This window comes from Pleurodeles waltl, chromosome 3_1 (assembly GCF_031143425.1).
Source record: "Pleurodeles waltl isolate 20211129_DDA chromosome 3_1, aPleWal1.hap1.20221129, whole genome shotgun sequence".
NCBI lineage: Eukaryota > Metazoa > Chordata > Amphibia > Caudata > Salamandridae > Pleurodeles > Pleurodeles waltl.
In genome coordinates this window covers 1,907,773,746-1,907,795,905 of record NC_090440.1, presented here as the reverse complement: position 1 = coordinate 1,907,795,905, position 22,160 = coordinate 1,907,773,746, and the positions used below count along the sequence as shown (strand labels likewise).

The 22,160-nt window shown below is 44.8% G+C and overlaps 1 protein-coding gene across 1 annotated transcript in view; it reads right to left on the bottom strand.

The window, feature by feature from the left end:
* HYCC2 (hyccin PI4KA lipid kinase complex subunit 2) overlaps nt 1-22,160 on the bottom strand; it is a 575,783-nt gene that overhangs the window by 91,862 nt on the left and 461,761 nt on the right. Inside the window, exon 11 of the mRNA XM_069226082.1 lies at nt 2,041-2,200. Coding sequence (XP_069082183.1) covers nt 2,041-2,200 — 160 coding nt within the window. The remainder of the gene's footprint in view (nt 1-2,040; nt 2,201-22,160) is intronic.

Here is a 22,160-nt window from a genome sequence, read left to right as displayed (position 1 = left end):
GGAAGAGGTAGGAATAGCCTCTATCTGGCTCACAGGCACCAATGATGATGGTGCTGTCGACGGCACTGTTATCAGAGATGATCCTTCCATTGACGACGGTCTCGTCGACGATGGTGTCAACGACAGTGGTCTCGTTGACACGATGGTGTCCACGACAGTGGCCCCGTCGACTGTGGTCTTGTCGACGACGGTCTCGTCAACGGTGAGATAGCCGACGAGGCTCTCGGTAGTTTTGCAGTCGACGGGGCTTTAGTAGTCTATGTCATCCACGACGATGTTGTGATGTCAGCGACTCTCTCTTTTCTGGAATCCTCGTCGACGGAGGTTTAATCGACGTCAATGTAGTCGTCGCCGACGGTCTCATCAACGACGTGGTGGAGATGGTAGATGTAAACACCGTCGACGTCGTCACGGTCGTCGACGGTGGTGTCGTCGTCGACTTAATTTTAATGGTTACCTTTCTAGAGGTAGAAGGCTCAGAGGAAGGAGAACGGCGGGACGGCTTCTTCTTCTGACGAGGAGAAGATGGCTCAGAAGAAATTGAACCTTGTAAGCCTTTTGTATGTCCATGATGTAATTTCTGCTGCTTTCTAGATCTTTCTGCCTGGCCCAGGTCCTCAGATTTGGACCTTTTGTGTGGCCTTTCTGACCCACTCTCCTCACCTGAAGTACAGGATTTTGCCTGTAACCATGTCAGAAGTCTACCCTCACAGTCTCAGAGGGTTTTTGTGGAGATAGTACGGCATATCTTGCAGTCCTTCACCTGGTGTTGTGGGTAGAGGCAATACAAGCATTCTTTATGTGGATCATCCACATGGAGCCTTTTCTTTCCACAGGTCTTGCAAGGGCGGAAAAGGCCTTTTCTAGAAGAATCTGACATTTTTAGAATTTTCTTGAAAGAAAAATACTTCTGAAGAAGTAGAAAACCGAGCAGAGCTCAGGGAGACTCCCTTCACACGACGTGCAGTAGAAAATCTGAGGGAAGAAGCTTCTCTGGAGAGTGTTCTAGAGGGTGCTGGTGCCTGATTGGCCAGCAGGCAGGTTTGAGTCCTTTTCACAAAAGGACTTGGAAAGGCTATATGAGTGGCTGGTGTTTCCATTATAGCCTATAGAATTTTTTTAAATGTGTTAATGATTGCTATTTTATGTACCGTGGGACTCCGACTTCGACGACGGGGATGATTCAAGCATGTGAATTTATGAAAGATCCAATACTGGATAACAATACTTCTCCGTTAAGTTATTATTTTATTTTCATGTCGATAAGCAAACAAAAATTGTTACAAAAAATCTTCAGTTATGAATTTGCTTTCAAATTAGACCAGTACCCCTTGCACTTAAACCAGATATAGCAGAGGCTGGACTAAGAGAACGAGATCCAAAACATATTTTTAGGCTAACCATCAAGGAGGATATTGATTCCAATGTAGATTCATCCATCTCCATCAGATATCCTACAAATCGGTCATGGTTCCACACTCAAGTATAAACAAATTACTTCCCTGGTCTAGAAACAGAAAAAAGCAAAATTCAGGACTTCCACTGATATTTTATAACATTAGCTTTGTGCCTAGACACTTCAGTGTGCATTGTAGTTTTGCTGGGCTTAGCTGTATTTAAATGTCATTTGCCATGTCTCTCCAGTTTCTATTATGAGTGGAACGGTTTCCAAGAAATGCCACTGTTGGGAATCTAACCAAGTGGCAATAACAACTCTTAGGTTTCTTATTGCAGATTTCAGCAACTTTCTACTGGGTACAAAAAAGATGGTCACGTAGGGTCTGTTGGTCAGAGATAGGGAAAAGCACAGAGAGAAGAATTTTTTTATTGTTAGTATCTGCCATCAAATTCTATATGGTTCCTCGCAACTATTGCCCAGAGTGTCTTTTCAAGCATTACATTAAGACAGCAACTAAACAGTGATCACTCTTGCCTTATCAAAGGGCCGCCTTCTTGCCAATACTCCAGAAAACACTCATGTACAGACATGCCGTTGTAAGTCCCATGGGCTTTAAAATTGTGGAGAGTAGCAGAGCTTACCTTCTCTCTTCCACCGATGTCGACGGATTGAAGCTGTAGTAATGGCAGAACGAGAGATCCTTTGAACTGTTGGCGTAACCTCCACTTTCAGCACCTTTTGCCCCTTTTGAGAAGTATCTGGGGCATCAAATGGTAATGAATTTTTCATAGCATTTGCCACCTAAGAAGACAAACGAAGGGAAAGTAAAATCTTATGCAAATCAAAAAATCTTTTCCTATGGAAACTAGGTCCTAACCATAACAATCTGGACTAGGATATATATTTAAATATATATATCTCCAAAGCAATGCGGTCAATTGTAGCGACACGCTCCTCAGCTGGTGCGAGGCTCGAGGGGTGACCGAGCCCACAATAATTAGTTCAAACAAACAGGCAATGGCGACGCACTCTGTTAGGACTCCGTTCTCAAATATTGAGTTTATTCAGCGCAATAAAGAACAAAACAACGTGTTTCGACTAAACAATCTTCATCTTGGTTACACAGTCCTTCCTCTGTCTAACTTTTTATACCACTTTTAGTCTAATGACTAATATAATGCATTCTGGTCAATGTAGTGCATACTAAATGGTATGTAACAAATTTATAATTTAACACTGTTCAACAATTCCAATTAAATCAATATATATTTCATGACATGATTATCCCTTTAAACAAAATTCAAAATCGAAGACATAATAATAATCTGTATAAAAATTAATAATCGGTGCTTTACCTCGAAAATGGAATATGCCTTACGTATGTTGACTATAATCCAAATGTGCTGAATGATTCATACATTTTCTCACAATTTACTCAGATAGACTCATTATTTACAAGATCAATTATTAATATCATAATTTATTCACGGCCTTTAACATGATGCAAATAAACCGCAACCATTTTTTATATATTATGTATTTATAAGTGAACAAAAAGTTCCTCATCATTATTCAATCAAAGAGGAGTTCTTGTTCTCAATTTTTTGACTCTATCAACCCCTCTTTCATGATCAGGAATGTGGTCTATTCCAAAATATCATAATATGCATTTTAAAGTGTTTGGCTATGGCATAAGTAAAGTCATTATGTAGAATTGCTCTAATATGTTCCAAAAGGATAAGTTACTTACCTGTAAATCCTAGTTCTCTTCCAGGGGTATCCTCATCAAAGTCGTAAACATTGAATATTCCCGCCCTTGTGCGGGGACCCTGGAGCATATATAAAATACACACATATAAAAGTATGAAATATGCACGAAAAATATATATATAGCATTTTTAGTAGACAAATTTTCATACTAAACTCATATATACGTGTGTAAAACAGCAATGCAGACTATAATCATAACCAGGCTAAAATGCTTTATTTCTATGGAGTTTTTTATTTTTTTTTATTGTCCTTTTCAAAATTAGAATAAGAGAACATCATATTTACCAAAGCCCCATAACTGGGCCTAGGGAAATAAGCAGTAGTAACATCAGAGAAAAAAGAAGAAAAAAACTACATTGAAAAACAATGGAGCATTCTTAGCCAATAGGCTGCATGCAGGTTAACACAGGAGAACCATAAAAATTCTGGCACCGTGCCTTTAAGACCCTGAGCACCTCCAGTATCCCACCATGCCTCAGGGGTGAAGGAGAGGTGACAGTTGGTTCACAGTTAGGTCAGTAATTTTTTACGGTGACAAGCTGTGCAGCAGATTCGAAAGATAGTCTGTCCTGCACTTCTAGGAGACGTACGTCCGGGGAGGAGGGTGGGTTGTTTATGACTTTGATGAGGATACCCCTGGAAGAGAACTAGGATTTCCAGGTAAGTAACTTATCCTTCTCTTCCAGGGGATCCTCATCAATAGTCATAAACATTGAATAGATTAGCAAGACCATCCCTTGACTCTGCGGACCGTCCAATGGAAGTGCCGGAATAGATATGTATTATGCAAACAAGTTTCTCAGAGAAGCTTGCCGAACTTGGGCGTCTGCTCTTGCATCTGAGTCCAAACAGTAATGTCTAGTAAATGTATGTACAGACTTCCATGTAGCAGCCTTACAAATTTCAGCGATTGGAACATTAAAAAGGAGGGCAGCAGTAGCCGCCTTTCCTCTTGTCGAATGCGCCTTGGGTCTAGCAAGTAGTAGCTTGTTAGCCAATTGATATGCATTAACAATACGAGAAACTATCCATCTAGATATGGTGCGTTTTGATGCTGCCTCTCCTGTTCTCACATGACCATAATTCACAAACAAGTGGTTGGAGTGTCTAATTAGCTTGGTCTTATCCAGGTAAAATTTTAGCACTTTTCAAATCTAGGGAGTCCAAGGCTTTCTCCGCCGGAGTCTCCGGATTGGGGAAAAAAGTTGGTAGAGAAATAGTCTGATTGATGTGAAACTCTGACACAACCTTCGGCAGGAATGATGGGTGAGTTTGTAGAACTACTCTATTCTCGTGGAAGACTGTGTACGGTTCTTTTGAGGACAAAGCCTGAATCTCACTGACCCTCCTTGCGGAAGTAATGGCTACCGAAAAACCCGTCTTCCACGTAAGGTGTTGCAAAGAGGCTTTGTGTATAGGTTCGAAAGGAGGGCCCATAAGTTTTGATAGCACTATGTTCAGTTCCCAAGGAGGGGTGGGTTTCCGAATGGGTGGAAAAACTTTTTTCAAACCTTCTAAGAAATCCTTGACTACTGGTCTTGTAAAAAAGGATTCCTGAGAAGGTGACTTTTGATAGGCTTTAATGGCAGATAAATATACCTTAATCGATAATACCTGCAGACCCGATTTTGCCAGATGGAGTAGGTAAGATAGTATGACCTCCTCCTGAGCCAGTATAGGGTTCTGACCTTGCTGACGGCACCATATGTAGAACCTCTTCCAGTTGAATGCGTAAGAACGCCGCGTGGAAGGTCGCCTGGACTCCTTCAAGATATTCATGCACTCCCGCGAGAGCCCTAGGTGCCCATACTGCAGGAATTCAGGAGCCATGCTGTCAAGCTCAGAGAGGGTAGGATGGGGTGAAGTATCCTGCCCTCCAGCCTGCAAAGGAGATCCGGTCTGCACGGCAGCCTCCTGTGAGGTTGTTCCGATAAGTTGAGGAGATCTGTGTACCAGAACTGACGAGGCCATTGCGGAGCTATGAAAATCATTCTGGTGCTGGATCTGTAAAGTTTGTTGATCACCGCCGGTATGAGGGGGATCGGTGGAAAAAGCGTAGAGAAATATCCCTGACCCGTCGATCAACAGGGCATTCCCTCGAGATCCCGGACGGTAGAACCTGGACGCGAAGTCTGGGCATTTCCTGTTTACCTCGTCTGCGAAGAGATCCAATTGAGGCCGACCCCATTGAGCGAAGAGGTCTTTGATGACTTCGTCGTGCAGGACCCAATCGTGGGCGTCCTCGAGGTGTCTGCTCAGGAAGTCTGCCTCCACGTTTTGTTGACCTGGTAGGTGAACCGCTGTAAGCGACATTCCTCTCGCCAGTAGCCAATGCCAGATTGCTTGAGACTCCCGAGATAGGGGTAGGGATTTCGTTCCCCCTTGTCTGTTCAAATAGTACATTGTGGTCGTATTGTCCGTCTGTATTAGGAGAGATTTCCCCTGAATCGATGGAGCAAAAGACTTGAGAGCCAGAAGGACCGCTCTGAGCTCCAGCAGGTTGATGTGGTACTCCCTTTCGTTGTCGGACCACAGCCCTGAGCTTGAAGGGGACCTAGATGAGCCCCCCATCCCTGAAGAGACGCATCCGTTACCAGAGTGTCGGATGGAATTACCTGGTGAAACGGAGCTCCTACTGACAGGTGAGGTCTGTGCATCCACCATTGCAACGACTGTCGTGCTCCTATCGGCAGCCGCACTCTGTCCTCCCAGCGGCCTGTGCTCTGGTTCCAGTTGTTTTCCAGCGCCTCTTGGAGGGGCCTCATATGTAGCCTGGCATTCGGGACAATGAAAATGCACGAGGCCATGGAATCCAGTAGAGATGTCACCTGACGGGCCGTAGGTGCGTCGGACTTCAACAGGTCTTGACACTTTCTTTATTGATAATAGTCGTTCTTCCGAAGGATACACTCTTTCGAGCTCTGTATCTAGTATTGCTCCCAGGTAGTGGAGATTTTGCGTCGGAATCAAGGTGGACTTTTGGTAGTTGACTTGTAGACCTAGAGAAAACCTTGAGCACAATGTCCCGATGGCTTCTCGCCTGTTCCGGAGAGGAGGCTTTCAGTAGCCAGTCATCTAGGTATGGGTAAATGAAGATTTTTTTGCTTCCGTAGATGTGCCGCTACCACTGCTACGCATTTTGAGAAAACGCGCGGGGCCGATTTCAGGCCGAATGGTAGCACCTTGAACTGATAGTGCTGTGAGGCTATCCGGAAGCGCAGGAATTTCCGATGCTTGGGAACGATCGGGATGTGAAAATACGCATCCTGCAGGTCGATGGAGCACATCTAGTCCCCCTGATGTAGCTGAGGGAAAATCTGGTGCAGGGCCAGCATCCTGAACTTTTGCTTTTTTATGTACTTGTTCAGTAGTCTTAAGTCCAGAATCGGTCTGAAAACACCCTTGCGGCCTTTTTTCGCTACCAGAAAATAACGGGAGTATACCCCCTTTCCTCTGTGCGCGACTGGAACTTTTTCTACTGCTTTTTTTCGTAAAAGGGCGCGAGCCTCCTTGCGCAATAGGTTGACGTGAGACGGATTGCATTTGGCTGGTGGCAAGTGCGGTGGAGGTTGTCGGAAAAGAAGAGAGTACCCATTCTTGACAATGTTGAGCACCCATTTGTCTTTTGTTATACCACGCCACTCGTGAATAAAGTCTGTGATACTTCCCCCCACTGGAGTGGTGCACAGTGTTAAGGGAAGCGAGTTCTCATTGTTTGGCTGGCGCTTTGGGTGTGGACTGCTGTGGTCTACTTGACCCTCGGTCCCTCGTGGCCTTACGAGACTGAAAAAGTGGGCATCCTTGCCTCTGCTGTTGCCTCTGGGACCAATGAGGGGTTTGAACCCTCTGCTGAAAAGGGCGCCTGTCGTAAGGCCTATACCTTCGCCTGAAGTCCTTTTTCCTTTCCGGGCCTACTGCCCTCATGGTATCTACTTCCGTCTTCATGCGCGCCATCTCTTCGTCTGTATGGGTACCAAACAGCGAGTTCCCGTTGAACGGAAGATTTAAGATACGCTGTTGTGCTTCCTGCTTTAATCCTGTCAGCCTCAACCAGGAAGACCTTCTTGCACAAACTCCATGTGCGTATCCATGTGCAGCTAAGTCTGTCCCATCTGCTGCTGCGCTGATGACCTGGTTGGAGACCAGACATCCCTCTTGTAGGATCTCCTGGAAGTCCTGCCTGTCCTCCCTAGGCAATTTGTCTGCGAACCTGTTCAGCGAGTCCCACAGTGAACGGTCATATCTGCCTAGGAGTGCAGAAGCGCTGGAGACTTTCATGATAGAGGCCGCCGTGCCACACATTTTCCTCCCCAGAGTGTCTAGATGTCTGCTCTCCTTGTCAGGTGGAACCGTGGAGGATGATGCTACTGAGTGTGTTTTTCGGGCTGCGGCCAATATGACTGAGTCCGGAGGCGGATCCGTCCTGAGAAATAAAGGATCTTGTTCAGGCGCTTTATATTTTTTCAAGATCCTAGCAGGAGCTGATTTGAGGGTGGCTGGCGCTAAAAAGGTGTCCATGGTTGGTTGCAACAGACCAGGCACTAGCGGCAGCAGCTTTTTGGAAACCGCCCTATGCTGCAGAGTTTCAAAAATGACGGACGAGGAGGTTGACGGTTCTGGAACCTCTATGTTTAGCTTTTGTGCTCCCCTGATAAGCACCTCATTAAAGGTAGTGATGTCGTCCACCGGGGAAACCCTAGCTGGTGGAGAGTCCGTTAAGGTGGGGGAGTATTGCCTGACGGATGACCCTGACGATGACCAAGAGGGCGACCTTCTGTGTCGTGACCGTGACCTGGATCGTCTCTGGGAGCGTGACCTGCTTCGAGATGCTGTAGCAGAGCGCCCAGGCCTTGTGGTCGACTGGTGAGAAGCAGAACGAGCCCGTCCTGCCCGCGCGGTCGGTGATGGTGTTCTCGGGAGAGAGGCAGTAGGAGAGTACATCCTCGAATACTGCGAGTCCGGGGAGGCCGTTGGTCTATTAAGGCTCTCCAACCACCTCGGTGACAAACTGATGGGCGAGACATGCCCAGACGATGCAGCTCTCGACCGAGATGGACCACTTCTTATGGAGACCACTGGAGATGCTGGAGTGGTCTTATCCGCCGGCGGAAGCCGATGCTCTGCTCCCTGCAAGACAGGTAAAACCTGTGTCGACGTCGACAGCTGTAACGACATCGAAGGGAGCGCCGCTGGTTGTTCCTGTCTCGACGTTGAGTGCCTCGATGTTGACCGGCGATCCCTGGACTGCGATCTGCTCGCCGTCGTCTGCCTCGCCGTCGAGCGGTGGGCCACCGATGGCGGATGCGCTCATTCTCGCCGCTGAGGCGATTTCGACGTCGCCTTCCTTGACGTCGAGGGGTACGAGGCCTTCGGCGGCGAATGGGCACGCCGGTGATGGCTCGACGTCGATCGGTGGGTTGCCGTCGACGGAGATATGCCCCTGCGGTGGCCATGTTCTCTCGACGCCGTATCCTTCGACGTCGGTCGGGTCGCCGTCGACGGCGATCTATGACGGTGAGATGGTGGCAGCGACGACGTCGACGGGGAACAAACAGGTATCTTCCTACCTGCTGACGTCGATCTAGCCTGTCTCGCCTGAGAATGGCTTGTTGGCTGCCTGGGAAGCGAAGAGGATGATGTTTTCTGCCTCTCATGAAGCCTGATCTTCTCCCTGTCCTTCGGAGTTCTTTTTGACATGTTCTTGCAGTGTTTGCAAGTGTCAGGGCAGTGACTCTGAGGCAAGCACACAATGCAGAGAGTGTGTGTGGATCTGACTGGGCCTTCTTCTTCCCACAGGAAGGGCACTTCACAAAAAGGGGAGGCATTTTTCAGTCAGGAAAAAACTTCCAGACTCCGACAAAGATGTTAGATGTCGAGTAAAGGTGGAAAAAACACTTTTCTGAAGTATTTTTCTGAGAAAAACTCAGAAAAACTGAGAGCTCTATGCTCCAGGATCCTCTCAGAAGAAGCCGGAAAAAAGAACTGACCTAACTGTGAACCAACTGTCACCTCTCCTTCACCCCTGAGGCATGGTGGGATACTGGAGGTGCTCAGGGTCTTAAAGGCACGGTGCCAGAATTTTTATGGTTCTCCTGTGTTAACCTGCGTGCAGCCTATTGGCTAAGAATGCTCCATTGTTTTTCAATGTAGTTTTTTTCTTCTTTTTTCTCTGATGTTACTACTGCTTATTTTCCTAGGCCCAGTTATGGGGCTTTGGTAAATATAATGTTCTCTTATTGTAATTTTGAAAAGGACAATTTAAAAAAAACAAAAAAAAAACTCCATAGAAATAAAGCATTTTAGCCTGGTTATGATTATAGTCTGCATTGCTGTTTTACACACATATATATATGAGTTTAGTATGAAAATGTGTCTACTAAAAATGCTATATATATATTTTTCGTGCATATTTCATACTTTTATATGTGTGTATTTTATATATGGTCCGGGGTCCCCGCACAAGGGCAGGAATATTCAATGTTTATGACTATTGATGAGGATCCCCTGGAAGAGAATTCTTTTTTTCAACATACATATTGTACTGCCTACATATTTTAAGCCACAGGGGAATTCAATCACATAAACCGTTAATCTAGTATTACAGGTTATTCTGTGTTTAATATTCATTCCCACTCCATTGAACAATTTCACTACTTTTGTTGACTTACCAATTTTACAAGCTTTACAATTGTTGCATTTGACAAATCCAAGTTGTTGTTCTGTTAGCAATTTTTTTTTTTTTTTTAATGAGAAGTGACTTCTTACTACATAATCTTTTATTGACGGAGCCTTTCGATATGTAATCAGTGGCACACACCTATTTTGGGACCCAGATCCGGATCTCTACATATAACATGCCAATGTTTACACAAAATATTTCTTACTAAGCCACTTTCCTTGGTGTAATCCATTACCATTCTTACATTATTTTCATCTAAGTTCAGTTCTCTTGTGTTGGACTGTTTTGAAAATAGTACCTCATCACGAGTGATCATTTTAATTAACTTTCTAAGTTTTTATGCAAGATTTTCCGATTATAACCTCTTTGTTTAAACCTTTGTATAGTCTCCTTGTATTTTAACTGTACTTCTTTTTCATTAGAACAATTGCTACGCATTCTAATCAACTCACCATATGGTATGCTTTTTAACAAAGGTTTGGGCTGAAAACTCTTACCATGTAAAATACTACTCTAACCCTGAAAGGGATTTGTTTTGATATATATATATATATATATATATATATATATATATATATATATATATATGGAAAATGTCACTTACCCAGGGTACATCTGTTCGTGGCATGAGACGCTGCAGATTCACATGCTGTGCATTATCCTGCCATCTAGTGTTGGGCTCGGAGTGTTACAAGTTGTTTTTCTTCGAAGAAGTCTTTTCGAGTCACGAGACCGAGGGACTCCTCCCTTTCGGCTCCATTGCGCATGGGCGTCGACTCCATCTTAGATTGTTTTCCCCCGCAGAGGGTGAGGTAGGAGTTGTGAATATAGTAAATGTGCCCATGCAATGGAGTATGTATGTATGTACATAATGTGTATAAGAATAGTATTTATTTACAAATTTACAAGTTTCATTCAACTTATAACGGCCACAGGCTCCCGGGGAGGTGGGAGGGTGCATGTGAATCTGCAGCGTCTCATGCCACGAACAGATGTACACTGGGTAAGTGACATTTTCCGTTCGATGGCATGTGTAGCTGCAGATACACATGCTGTGCATAGACTAGTAAGCAGTAATCTCCCCAAAAGCGGTGGCTTAGCCTGTAGGAGTTGAAGTTGTTTTAAATATTGTTCGTAATACAGCCTGTCCTACTGTGGGTTGTTGTGTTGTTAACACATCTACACAGTAATGTTTTGTAAATGTATGAGGCGTAGACCATGTGGCTGCCTTACAAATTTCTGTCATAGGTATATTCCCTAAAAAGGCCATTGTGGCACCTTTTTTCTTTGTGGAATGTGCCTTTGGTGTAATAGGTAGATCCCTTTTTGCTTTAATATAGCAGGTTTGAATACATTTCACTATCCATCTGGCAATGCCTTGCTTGAATATAGGATTCCTTTCATGAGGCTTCTGGAAGGCTACAAATAATGTAATTGTTTTGTTTTGCGAAACTGTTTTGTTCTGTCATTGTAATACATTAGTGCTCTTTTGATGTCTAACATATGTAAGGCTCTTTCTGCTACTGAGTCTGGTTGTGGAAAAAAGACTGGGAGTTTCACCGTTTGATTTAGGTGGAATGGTGATATAACTTTTGGTAAAAATGTTGGATTTGTACGGAGAACCACTTTATGTTTATGTATTTGTATAAAGGGTTCTTGTATAGTAAATGCTTGTATTTCACTTACTCTTCTAAGAGATGTGATAGCTATCAGGAAGGATACCTTCCAAGTTAAGTATTGCATTTCACAAGAGTGCATGGGTTCAAATGGTGGTCCCATGAGTTGTGTTAATACAATATTGAGGTTCCACAAAGGGACTGGTGGTGTTCTTGGGGGTATGATTCTTTTTAATCCTTCCATAAATGCTTTGATGACTGGGATTCGAAAGAGCGATATTGAATGTTTAATCTGCAGATAGGCAGATATTGCTGTGAGATGTATTTTAATAGAAGAGAATGCTAGGTTAGATTTTTGTAAGTGTAATAAGTAACTTACAATGTTTTTTGCGGAAGCATGTAGTGGTTGAATTTTATTACTGTGGCAGTAGTAAACAAATCTTTTCCATTTGTTTGCATAACAATGTCTTGTAGTAGGTTTCCTAGCTTGTTTAATGACCTCCATACATTCTTGTTTAAGGTCTAAGTGTACAAATTCTAAGACTTCAGGAGCCAGATTGCTAGATTGAGCGATGCTGGATTCGGGTGTCTGATCTGTTGTTTGTGTTGGGTTAACAGATCTGGTCTGTTTGGTAGTTTGACATGAGGTACCACTGACAGATCCAGCAGTGTTCTGTACCACGGTTGGCGAGCCCAGGTTGGTGCTATGAGTATTAGTTTGAGTCTGTTTTGACTCAATTTGTTTACCAGATAAGGAATGAGTGGGAGAGGGGGAAAAGCGTAAGCAAATATCCCTGACCAACTCATCCATAATGCATTGCCCTTGGACAGAGGGTGTGGGTACCTGGACGCAAAGTTTTGGCATTTTGCATTTTCTTTTGTTGCAAATAGGTCTATTTTTGGTGTTCCCCATCGTAGAAAGTAATATTGTAGGATCTGGGGATGAATCTACCATTCATGTGTTTGTTGATGATCTCGACTGAGATTGTCACCTAACTGGTTTTGAATCCCTGGGATGTATTGTGCTATTAGGCGAATGCGATTGTGAATTGCCCAATGCCAAATCATTTGTGCTAAGAGACACAGTTGTGACGAGTGTGTCCCTCCTTGCTTGTTGAGGTAATACATTGTTGTCATGTTGTCTGTTTTGACAAGAATGTGTTTGTGGGTTATCAGTGGTTGAAATGCTTTCAATGCTAGAAACGCTGCCAACAGTTCTAAATGATTTATGTGCAGTTGTTTTTGTTGAACGTCCCATTTTCCCTGTATACTGTGCTGGTTGAGGTGTGCTCACCACCCTATCGTGGACGCATCTGTTGTGATCACGTATTGAGGCACTGGGTCTTGGAATGGCCACCCTTGGTTTAAATTTATATGGTTCCACCATTGGAGCGAGAAATGTGTCTGGCGGTCTATCAACACTAGATCTTGGAGTTGACCCTGTGCTTGTGTCCATTGTGTTGCTAGGCACTGTTGTAAGGGCTGCATGTGTAGTCTTGCGTTTGGGACAATGGCTATGCATGAAGACATCATGCCTAGAAGTTTCATTACAAACCTCACCTGGTAGTGTTGGTTTGGCTGCATGTTTAATATTATATTCTGGAAGGCTTGTACTCTTTGTGGACTTGGAGTGGCAATCGCCTTTTGTGTGTTGAGTGTTGCTCCCAAGTATTGTTGTATTTGGGATGGTTGTAGATGTGATTTTTGGTAATTTATAGAGAACCCAAGTTTGTGTAGAGTTTCTATAACGTATTGTGTGTGAAGAAGACACTGTTGTTGAGTGCTGGTTTTTATTAACCAGTCGTCTAAGTATGGGAATACGTGCATGTGCTGTCTCCTTATATGAGCGGCTACTACTGCTAGGCATTTTGTGAATACACTTGGGGCTGGTGTTATCCCGAATGGTAACACCTTGAATTGGTAATGCACGCCCTGTATTACAAACCTTAAGTATTTCCTGTGAGAAGGATGTATGGGTATGTGGAAATATGCATCCTTGAGATCTAACGTTGACATGTAGTCTTGTTTTTTGAGCAAGGGAATCACGTCTTGAAGTGTTACCATGTGGAAGTGATCTGATTTGATGTAGAGATTCAGCGTTCTGAGGTCTAATATGGGTCTCAACGTTTTGTCTTTCTTTGGAATTAGGAAGTACAGGGAGTAGACACCTGTTCCTTTTTGATGGTTGGGTACTAGTTCTATTGCTTGTTTTTGTAACAATGCTTGGACTTCTAGTGTTCTCTAAGTGTTGTTTGGACATATTGTGTGCTCTTGGGGGCACATCTGGTGAGAAATTTATGAATTCTATGCAATAACCATGGTGGATAATGGCTAGGACCCATGCGTCCGTAGTTATGTTTGTCCAGTTTTGGTAGTATGCGGTAAGTCTCCCCCCCACCGGTGTTGAGTGTTGGGGGTTTGTGACACTGAAGTCACTGTTTGGCTTGGGGTGTTTTAGGGCTTTGGAATTTCCCCCTTGCTTTTGGGAATTGTCCGCCCCTGTATGACCCTCGAAACCCTCCTCTTTGGTACTGCCCCTGATAGGTGGGTCTGGCTTGTGAGGTGGAAGGCTCTGCGGTTTGGGAACGAAACCCCCCTCTAAACTGTGGTCTTCGAAAAGTGCCTCTGCTTTGTGGGCAGTAGAGCACGCCCATGGCTTTAGCCGTGTCTGTGTCCTTTTTGAGCTTTTCTATTGCTGTGTCCACCTCCGGCCCAAACAATTGTTCTTGGTTAAACGGCATATTTAGCACAGCCTGCTGGATTTCCGGTTTAAAACCTGAGCTGCGTAACCATGCATGCCTGTGAATGGTTACCGCAGTGTTCACTGTCCGTGCTGCTGTGTCTGCCGAGTCCAGAGCAGACCTTATCTGGTTGTTGGAAATCGCTTGTCCTTCCTCAACAACCTGTTGGGCATGTTTTTGGTGTTCCTTGGGCAAGTGCTGTATTATATGTTGCATCTCGTCCCAGTGTGCCCTGTCGTAGCGAGCCAGTAGAGGCTGTGAATTGGCAATCCACCATTGATTGGCTGCCTGTGCTGCCACTCATTTGCCTGCAGCATCGAACTTCCGACTTTCCTTGTCGGGCGGTGGTGCGTCTCCTGATGATTGGGAGTTTGCCCTCTTTCTGGCCACTCACACGACTACCGAATCTGGTGTCAGTTGCTGTGTTATAAACACAGGGTCCGTTGGGGGAGGTTTATATTTCTTCTCCACCCTAGGCGTGATAGCTCTACCTTTCACTGGGTCTTGGAACACCTGTTTGGCGTGCTTGAGTATTCCTGGGAGCATTGGCAAACTTTGATAAGAGCTGTGAGTGGATGCCAAGCTATTAAATAAGAAGTCATCTTCTATTGGCTCCGCATGCATTGCTACATTGTGGAAAGTAGCTGCTCTTGATAACACCTGCATATATGCAGTGCTGTCCTCTGGTGGTGACGGCCTTGCCGGGTAACAATCGGGACTGTTGTTGGAGACCGGTGCATCATATAAGTCCCATGCATCCAGGTCATCCTGTGTCATCCCCGTGTGTGTTGGTGACTGCATTGGGGGTGTTGTTACCGGGGACAGCTGTGGTGAGTGCAGTGGAGAAGGCTGTGGCGAAAACCTTGGTGGTGGTGTTCTGTCTCTAGCCACCTTTGGCTTTGGCTGCATTTCCGACTCCCGGAATGCTAGATTTCTCTTTATTTTTATGGGAGGAAGAGTTTGAATTTTACCAGTCTCTTTCTGGATGTGCAGCCTCCTTTGAGTATGGTCTGGCTCTCCCATACTTAATTCCTGCTCCAATCTGTGCCCTTGCATTTGGCTGGAAAGTCCGTGTAGGAACCTATTTTCGGCTCCGAGGCTGCCTTTTTCGGCACCGAAGGTTTTGGACCAGTCTTTTTCGGCTCCGAGGAAACCTTTTTTTTTATCTTGGGCGTGTTGCCCTCTCGGTGGCGAGATGGTTCAGAGCCGGTATCTTGACCGGAGTTGGATGTCTTTGGCTGTTAGGAGGCCTTTTTCGGTGCCGATGGTTGGTCACCGTGTTTTCGGGTTAAGCCATGGCCTGTTGGCGATGGCATCCCCTTGGCCTTTATAATCTTGGAGTGAGGGTTGGCCGGGGCAGGTTTACTCAAATTTTTTTGCTGTGCCTTCGGTTGCTCACTTTCGGAGTCGGTTGAGTCCGATTCTTGAATGGAGATTCTCTCCTCTTCCTCGACGTCGATCTGTTTGGCCGGTGTCGATGTCATCTGAAGTCTTCTGGCTCTTCGACCGCGTAGGGTCTTCTTCGATCGAAATGCCCGACAGGCCTCGCAAGTATCCTCCCTGTGTTCCGGTGATAGACACAGATTACAGCTCTAGTGTTGGTCTGTGTAAGGATACTTGGACGCGGTCGGGCCGACCAGGCCCCGCTGAAGAGTGGAAGCCCCGAAGGGCCCCCGGAGCGCTTCTACAACCGGTGTCGATGTACTAACACTAAACCGGTACCGAGCGCAAACAATACCGTCAAATTTTTCGATACTTCGCTAACTTTCCCGATTCGAAATACGGAGCGAAGAGGAACACGTCCGAACCCGATGGCGGAAAGAAAACAATCTAAGATGGAGTCGACACCCATGCGCAATGGAGCCGAAAGGGAGGAGTCCCTTGGTCTCTTGACTCGAAAATACTTTTTCGAAGAAAAACAACTTGTAACACTCCGAGCCCAACACTAGATGGCAGGATAATGCACAGCATGTGTATCTGCAGCTATACATGCCATCGAACATATATATATATATATATATATATTCACTGAAAAAACAAAGTTAGAGGGACGTTATAGTTAGGAAATAGAATTTAAAAAACCTTAGAAATTCACTCGAAAAAAACAAAGGTTACAGGGACATTGTAGTAAGGCTGAATTGACACATAAAAAAAAAACATTGAAATTCAGCAGTTATAGGTACCTGAGCTAACTAAAACTTACGCCCCCGCAATGCACTGCTTATAACTTCACATATTACATCACTCATGACGTGGTCACTGACATCATGCAGTGAGTGTGTTTCGAAAACGTTCCTGAGACAAAGATATACACTAAGCTACCACCCAAGTAAAATTACTGTTCTTTCTGTACTATTGAGTGATACTATTTCTGACATATGTCATCTTAGTGGCTTTGAGACTGTCTGAATGGCTATATGGGAGAATAACTGTGTGAGTAGCTGTTTGGGTGAGTGGCTATATGAGTGGATGTACTGGTGAATGAGCGGGTGTGAGATGGCTGTACGGGTGGGTAAGTGGCTGTATCTGTGACTGAGCGGCTCTGTGAGTTGCTCTATGGGTGGGTGAGTTAGTGTGTGAGTGGCTGTGAAAATGGCTTTACCGGTGAGTCATTGGGTGTGTAAGTTGATGTATGGGTGAGGGAGTGGCTGTCTGAGTTGGTGTACTGGTAAGTGAATTGGTGTGTGAGTGGCTGTACCGCACAGTAAGTTCTGTGTCAGTGGCTGTATAGGTCAGTGAATGGGTGTGTGAGCGGCTGTATGGTTGAGTAAGTCGGTGTGAGTGTCTCTATGGACGAATGAATGGGTGTGTAAGTGGTTGTATGGGTCTGTGAATGGGTATATAAGTGGTTATGTGGGTGTGTAAGTGTATAAAAGGTTGTATGGGGGTGTGAGTGGTTCTGTGGATGTCATCAGTAATGTCATTTGAGATGTCATCAGTGGAGTCACTGAGAGGTCATAAGCACTGTGTTTGCACAGGGGGGAGTAAGTTATAGCTAGCTCAGGTAACCATAACTGCTGAATTCCAATAGTTTTGAACATGTGAAATCTCAGCATAACTGTAATTTTTAGTGAATCTATCTAGATATATATATATATATGTATATATATGTATATATATAGATTTACTGAAAAAAAAACAAAAGGGACGTCCACTGTATGTGTGTGTCTATATATATATATATATATATATATATATATATATATATATATATATATATATAGACACACATATCATACGCCACTTCCTCCGAACTACAAAGGACATGCTCGGACAGCAAAAGTGTAGTCACATATTGTTTAATTACAGAGGAGGCATCTGTTATTAAACAATATATGTGACTACATTTTTGCTGTTCGAGCATGTCCTTTGTAGTTTGGAGGAACTGGCGTATGATATGAGTGGATAGGTAGATCCACGCTTGGACCGCCACCATTAATTGAGCTTCGGGTTTATATATATACAGTCGGCACTGTGTATTTATAGCTAGGAGGAAAGTTTTCAGTTACCTTACTTAATAAGTTACTTACCTGTAACTGTGGTTCGCCAGTATTGGTATCTTTCATAGACTCACATGCGACCTACACTCCTTCCCTGAGAGACTTACCTTATCTTCAGTACTTTTCGATTTTCACACTTGTGCTATAAAAATCTGAGACAGAAGCCTCTGAGGGGACTGTTCTAGGGAGGGATGCGACATGATTGGTTAGAGGAGTCTGGTTTCTTTTAAAAGATAAGGGTATGTTACTAAAGTGAAGGTTTTATAGCCTTTCCAGGCTAGGATTAACAGTACACTGCTTCTCTAGTTGTACAGTGGGACTCCCACTTCGAGGACGAGGGAATGATTTAAGAATGTGAACCTACAAAAGGTCCAATACTGGAGAACTTTGAAGATCTGGATGGTTGCCTTTGTGGGACACTCGTAAAAGTCCTGCAATCACCCAGCTTAAAAAAAATGCAGTGTTCTCATTGGCCACGGGCTATTTTTTTTTCTCCTTCTGTTGGCCACCTAGTTCCGGTGGGAACTCACACTCTGATTGGCTGGCTCCAACATGAAAAGAAATGTTGTGACCGGCATTACAGGGCTCGGGACTTGGCCGCCTGATATATATATATGAGGATCTGAGAGGGGCTTAAAGTAAAGAAAAAAAAAAGTTTTCTATAATGATCCAGCAGTTCTCTCATGGAGCACTCTGAAAACAAATGGCATCCTTTAAAAATAAAAAAATAAAAAAAACATAACTCCTGGGGTGACCTGGGTCCCGGGGGTCAAACCAATTGTTTTTTTTTATTATTATGGGAAAGGGCATGCATGGAGCCCCCTCTCCCACAGCCGTTTTGGGCCCCAGGGAACTCCGCTATCTTAAATGTTTTTTAAGATGAGCAGTATCAGGTTTTTAATTTAAGGAAAATCAGATGTAGCTGGGCATCATTTGCGTTCATGAAGACTCTTACATCCCTTTAGAAAATAGAATATTTGGAAGCATACAAGTAGGCCCAACACCTCCCTGAACCTGAAAGAGTTCGGGATGGACTGTTCCCATAGGGAGCAGGGTCAAGACTGGTTTGCGTATGGCTGGGTTCAAACTGGAATGGCATGGTGGGCAAAAAACAAAACAATGGATTTAGTCCCAAATCTCTGACTGAGGGTTAATGTTTGACATTGTTTAGAATTTCGTCCATCACTTGGTTGTTTTGCATTTGTCATCCTAGGTGAGAAGGGTATACCCAGGTGTGGGTCCCGTGCTCACCATGCCACCGGATTCAAGCTAGCCTGGCTGATGAGGGGTGATTCCCTGAAACCGGGCCCATGATGCTTGTTTCTGGTCGCGGGAGGACTAGGCCTGGCAGTTTGGGCTGGAGTGTTCCCAAGACTGATTTGCATATTGCTGGGTCCAAACTGGAATGGCATATTGCTGGGTCCAAACTGGAATGGCATGGTGGGCATGGGGGATTTAGGCCCAGTTCTCTGACTGGGGGTGAATGCTTGACACTGTTCAGCATGCCATTCATCACTTGTTCTTTTTGCATTTGTCACCCTAAGTGGGAAGGGTATGCCCGGATGTGGGCTCATGCTCTCCAGGTCAACTGATTCAAGCTATCCTGGCTGATGAGGAACCCTGAAACCGGGCCCAGGATACAAGTTTCTGGTCCAGGGAGGACCTGGCCTGACAGTTCGGGCTGAACTGTTCCCATAGGGTGCAGGGTAAAGACTGATTTGCATATTGCTGGGTCCAAACTGGAATGACATGGTGGGCAAAACAGTGATGGATTGAGGTGTAGATCTTTGACTGGGGTGAACTTTTGACATTGGTCAGCACTGCGTCCATCACTTGTTCTTTTTACACTTTTAGAAAGTTGTCATTTTCTTGCGTTAGTCATTTGATGCCTGCAGCCGGTCTCTGGTCACATGGCTGGGTATAGTTGGGTTTTGTGTATTCCTCCTAGACAGCCACACACAATAAGAGCTTAGGTGTGACTGGATGGGCAATCCCTGGCAGGATAGGAGGGAAGAGATGGGTCCAACCTCACTTATATCTGAATAGGCCGTGTCCTGTGTCCACACGAAGGGCTACATACTCAATATAGTTGGCGTGGAGCCAGGGTAGGTAGGGCATCTGTGCACTTCAAAGACATGCCTCTAGAAGCTCTTCAGTACCCTTCTGAACCGGTGGATATGCTGCCAGGAAGAAGGACTGCTGTGCTGCCACTCTAATGGACTGCTGCTCTGAAGGAACTGCTGTCCTGCTGTGCTGGCCTCTTGCCTGGGTGAGAAGGACTGAACATGCATAATTTCAACCCAAAACCCAGAGTGACTCCAAGGGCTAGTTGGTTGGCCTCCGGATCTGAAGCCTCAGGGACCTAACAGGCTTCTAACAACCTTGTATCTGCACTTTGAATCTGCCATTTGTGAGCCTATCCTGTCAAGTGGTGCCACCCCCCGTTCTGGACCCTTGGAAGAAGGCCTAAGTTCACCACTCTGTACGGCGCAAACCTGAGCAGAACCAACGCATCTATGCTGCTGAGTGATTGGATCCTTTCCAAAGACCTGCATCGCCGCCGCAGCCCGCATCACATTCGGAACTGCAGCTGCATGATGTATCCTTACTGCAGGCCCTTGCGTTTCTCGACGGCAACCTCAGTAACTACTCTTGATTCCGCAAAGCAGCCTTGCAGCTCTTCAGAACTGCTGCAATGTCCCAACTGTGTGCAGCATCCCAGACGCTGGACTGCGCATCGCATGCCCTGTCGTCAGGATCCTCGATGCTGAGGCAACGGGACCTCGCACCACACCTAAATTTTGGAACCCATGCATCACCTCAGCTGCGTAATTGATCCTCGATGCAGAGCCACTCAACATTCAGCAAACCAGGATTTAAGATACTCTGCTCAGCGGGCCTAAGAGTTCCTGTAGCCGGCCCGCACTCCATTGCGGTCATCTTGAACTTGTGACTTTGTCCTTTTCCAGCACGACCATCCATTGTTGTCCCATGCACCTTTTGGTGCTATGTGCTCTAAAAACTTTTAAATTCAATATCTCTGGTTCTACTAATTGGATATTTTTCATTTTGGTCTTGTTTTGTTTATTAAATTACGCTTAATTTTCCTAACCTGGTGTGGCATCTCTTTGTGTGGTATTTTCACTGGTTACTGTTTGAAGTTTTACACAAATATTTTACACAGTACCTCTAAGTTAAAGCCCGACTACTCTGTGCCAAGCAGCCAGGAGGATTGAGCACAGATTAATTTAGGGTTTGCTCCTGCTTACCCTGACTAGGATTGTGGTTGATGCTTGTCCAGCGCTCCCAACCCAGTCAACCAAGAACCCAATTTCTGACAAAAGTTATTTCAACCTACCATACAGCCTCAGAGTTGGAAATTTGCAGGAGAGCATAGATGGTAGCCTGCTGTGCCAAGATCTCCACAATATAATCACTGAGCAGAAGTCCAAATTTCAGAGTTGTGGAACTTTGTGGGATTGTGAAATCTGTGGTCTTATGACTAATGACTACATCAACAACTTTAGAAGAATGTGTTGAGGATGCAAATCGTAAGGTTCTGGCAAATAATCTCAGTTTGTTTTTGGGCTTCACTGAGGGAATGGAGGGACACCAACCACAACATGTCTTCCAAGAATGCATTCCAATCTCAATACCTTCACATATCCTCTTGCTTCAATCTTGAAAGAGTTCATTATGCTCTTATAACAGAGACCTCCTCCAGGAGTGCCTTCTAGGTCTATCCTCCAAACTACATGGATTATGATATGATCATAAAAACTGGGCGAAGACAGGATCCAGTCTTGTTTGACTCCATTTGGAACCTGGTATTCTTTCTGGTTGAACTGGACTGGTCCAGCAGCAGAAGAGATCTTTTGGTAGAATGGCAAAGCTTATAGCCATAAACATTAAGGTTTTGAATCTGGCAAAGCTCAAAGTCTTATTCCCCTCAAGTTCTTATTATACCTGAAGTGACATGGTACTGGGGAGCAAAGAAAGATCAACCCAAGACCTGTGCGATAGTGGTTCAGAATGGCTCATTTGTGGCAAAACTAAAAGACAGGAGGTGCAGAAGTAGGAAAAGCAGAAAACCTCAAACCACTCTGTAAATCAAGAAGAGGGCCTAGAGACCATGACTCCATCACTGGTCCAATGTAGTGGGACCAACTTTCAGATGCACTACGAGAGGGTTGGCTTACATTAGTCTTTTGAAAAAATGTATGATATGCTGCCTTCCTGGCTGGATTTGGTTTTTCAGACTTAGCATTCTTTATGGCAAGTTTGGTTTCTGAGAGTCATGCTCTGAGGTATCTACGAGAGATATAGTAGTATAGTATTTTATGCACTGTTTCAATCAACACCCGGTGGTGAGCACATCTGTATTTCTGAGTAGTCTCTATAAATTTGCAGATTAGAACATTCAGAACATCGGGCATGGAGGTGTGAAGGTTTACC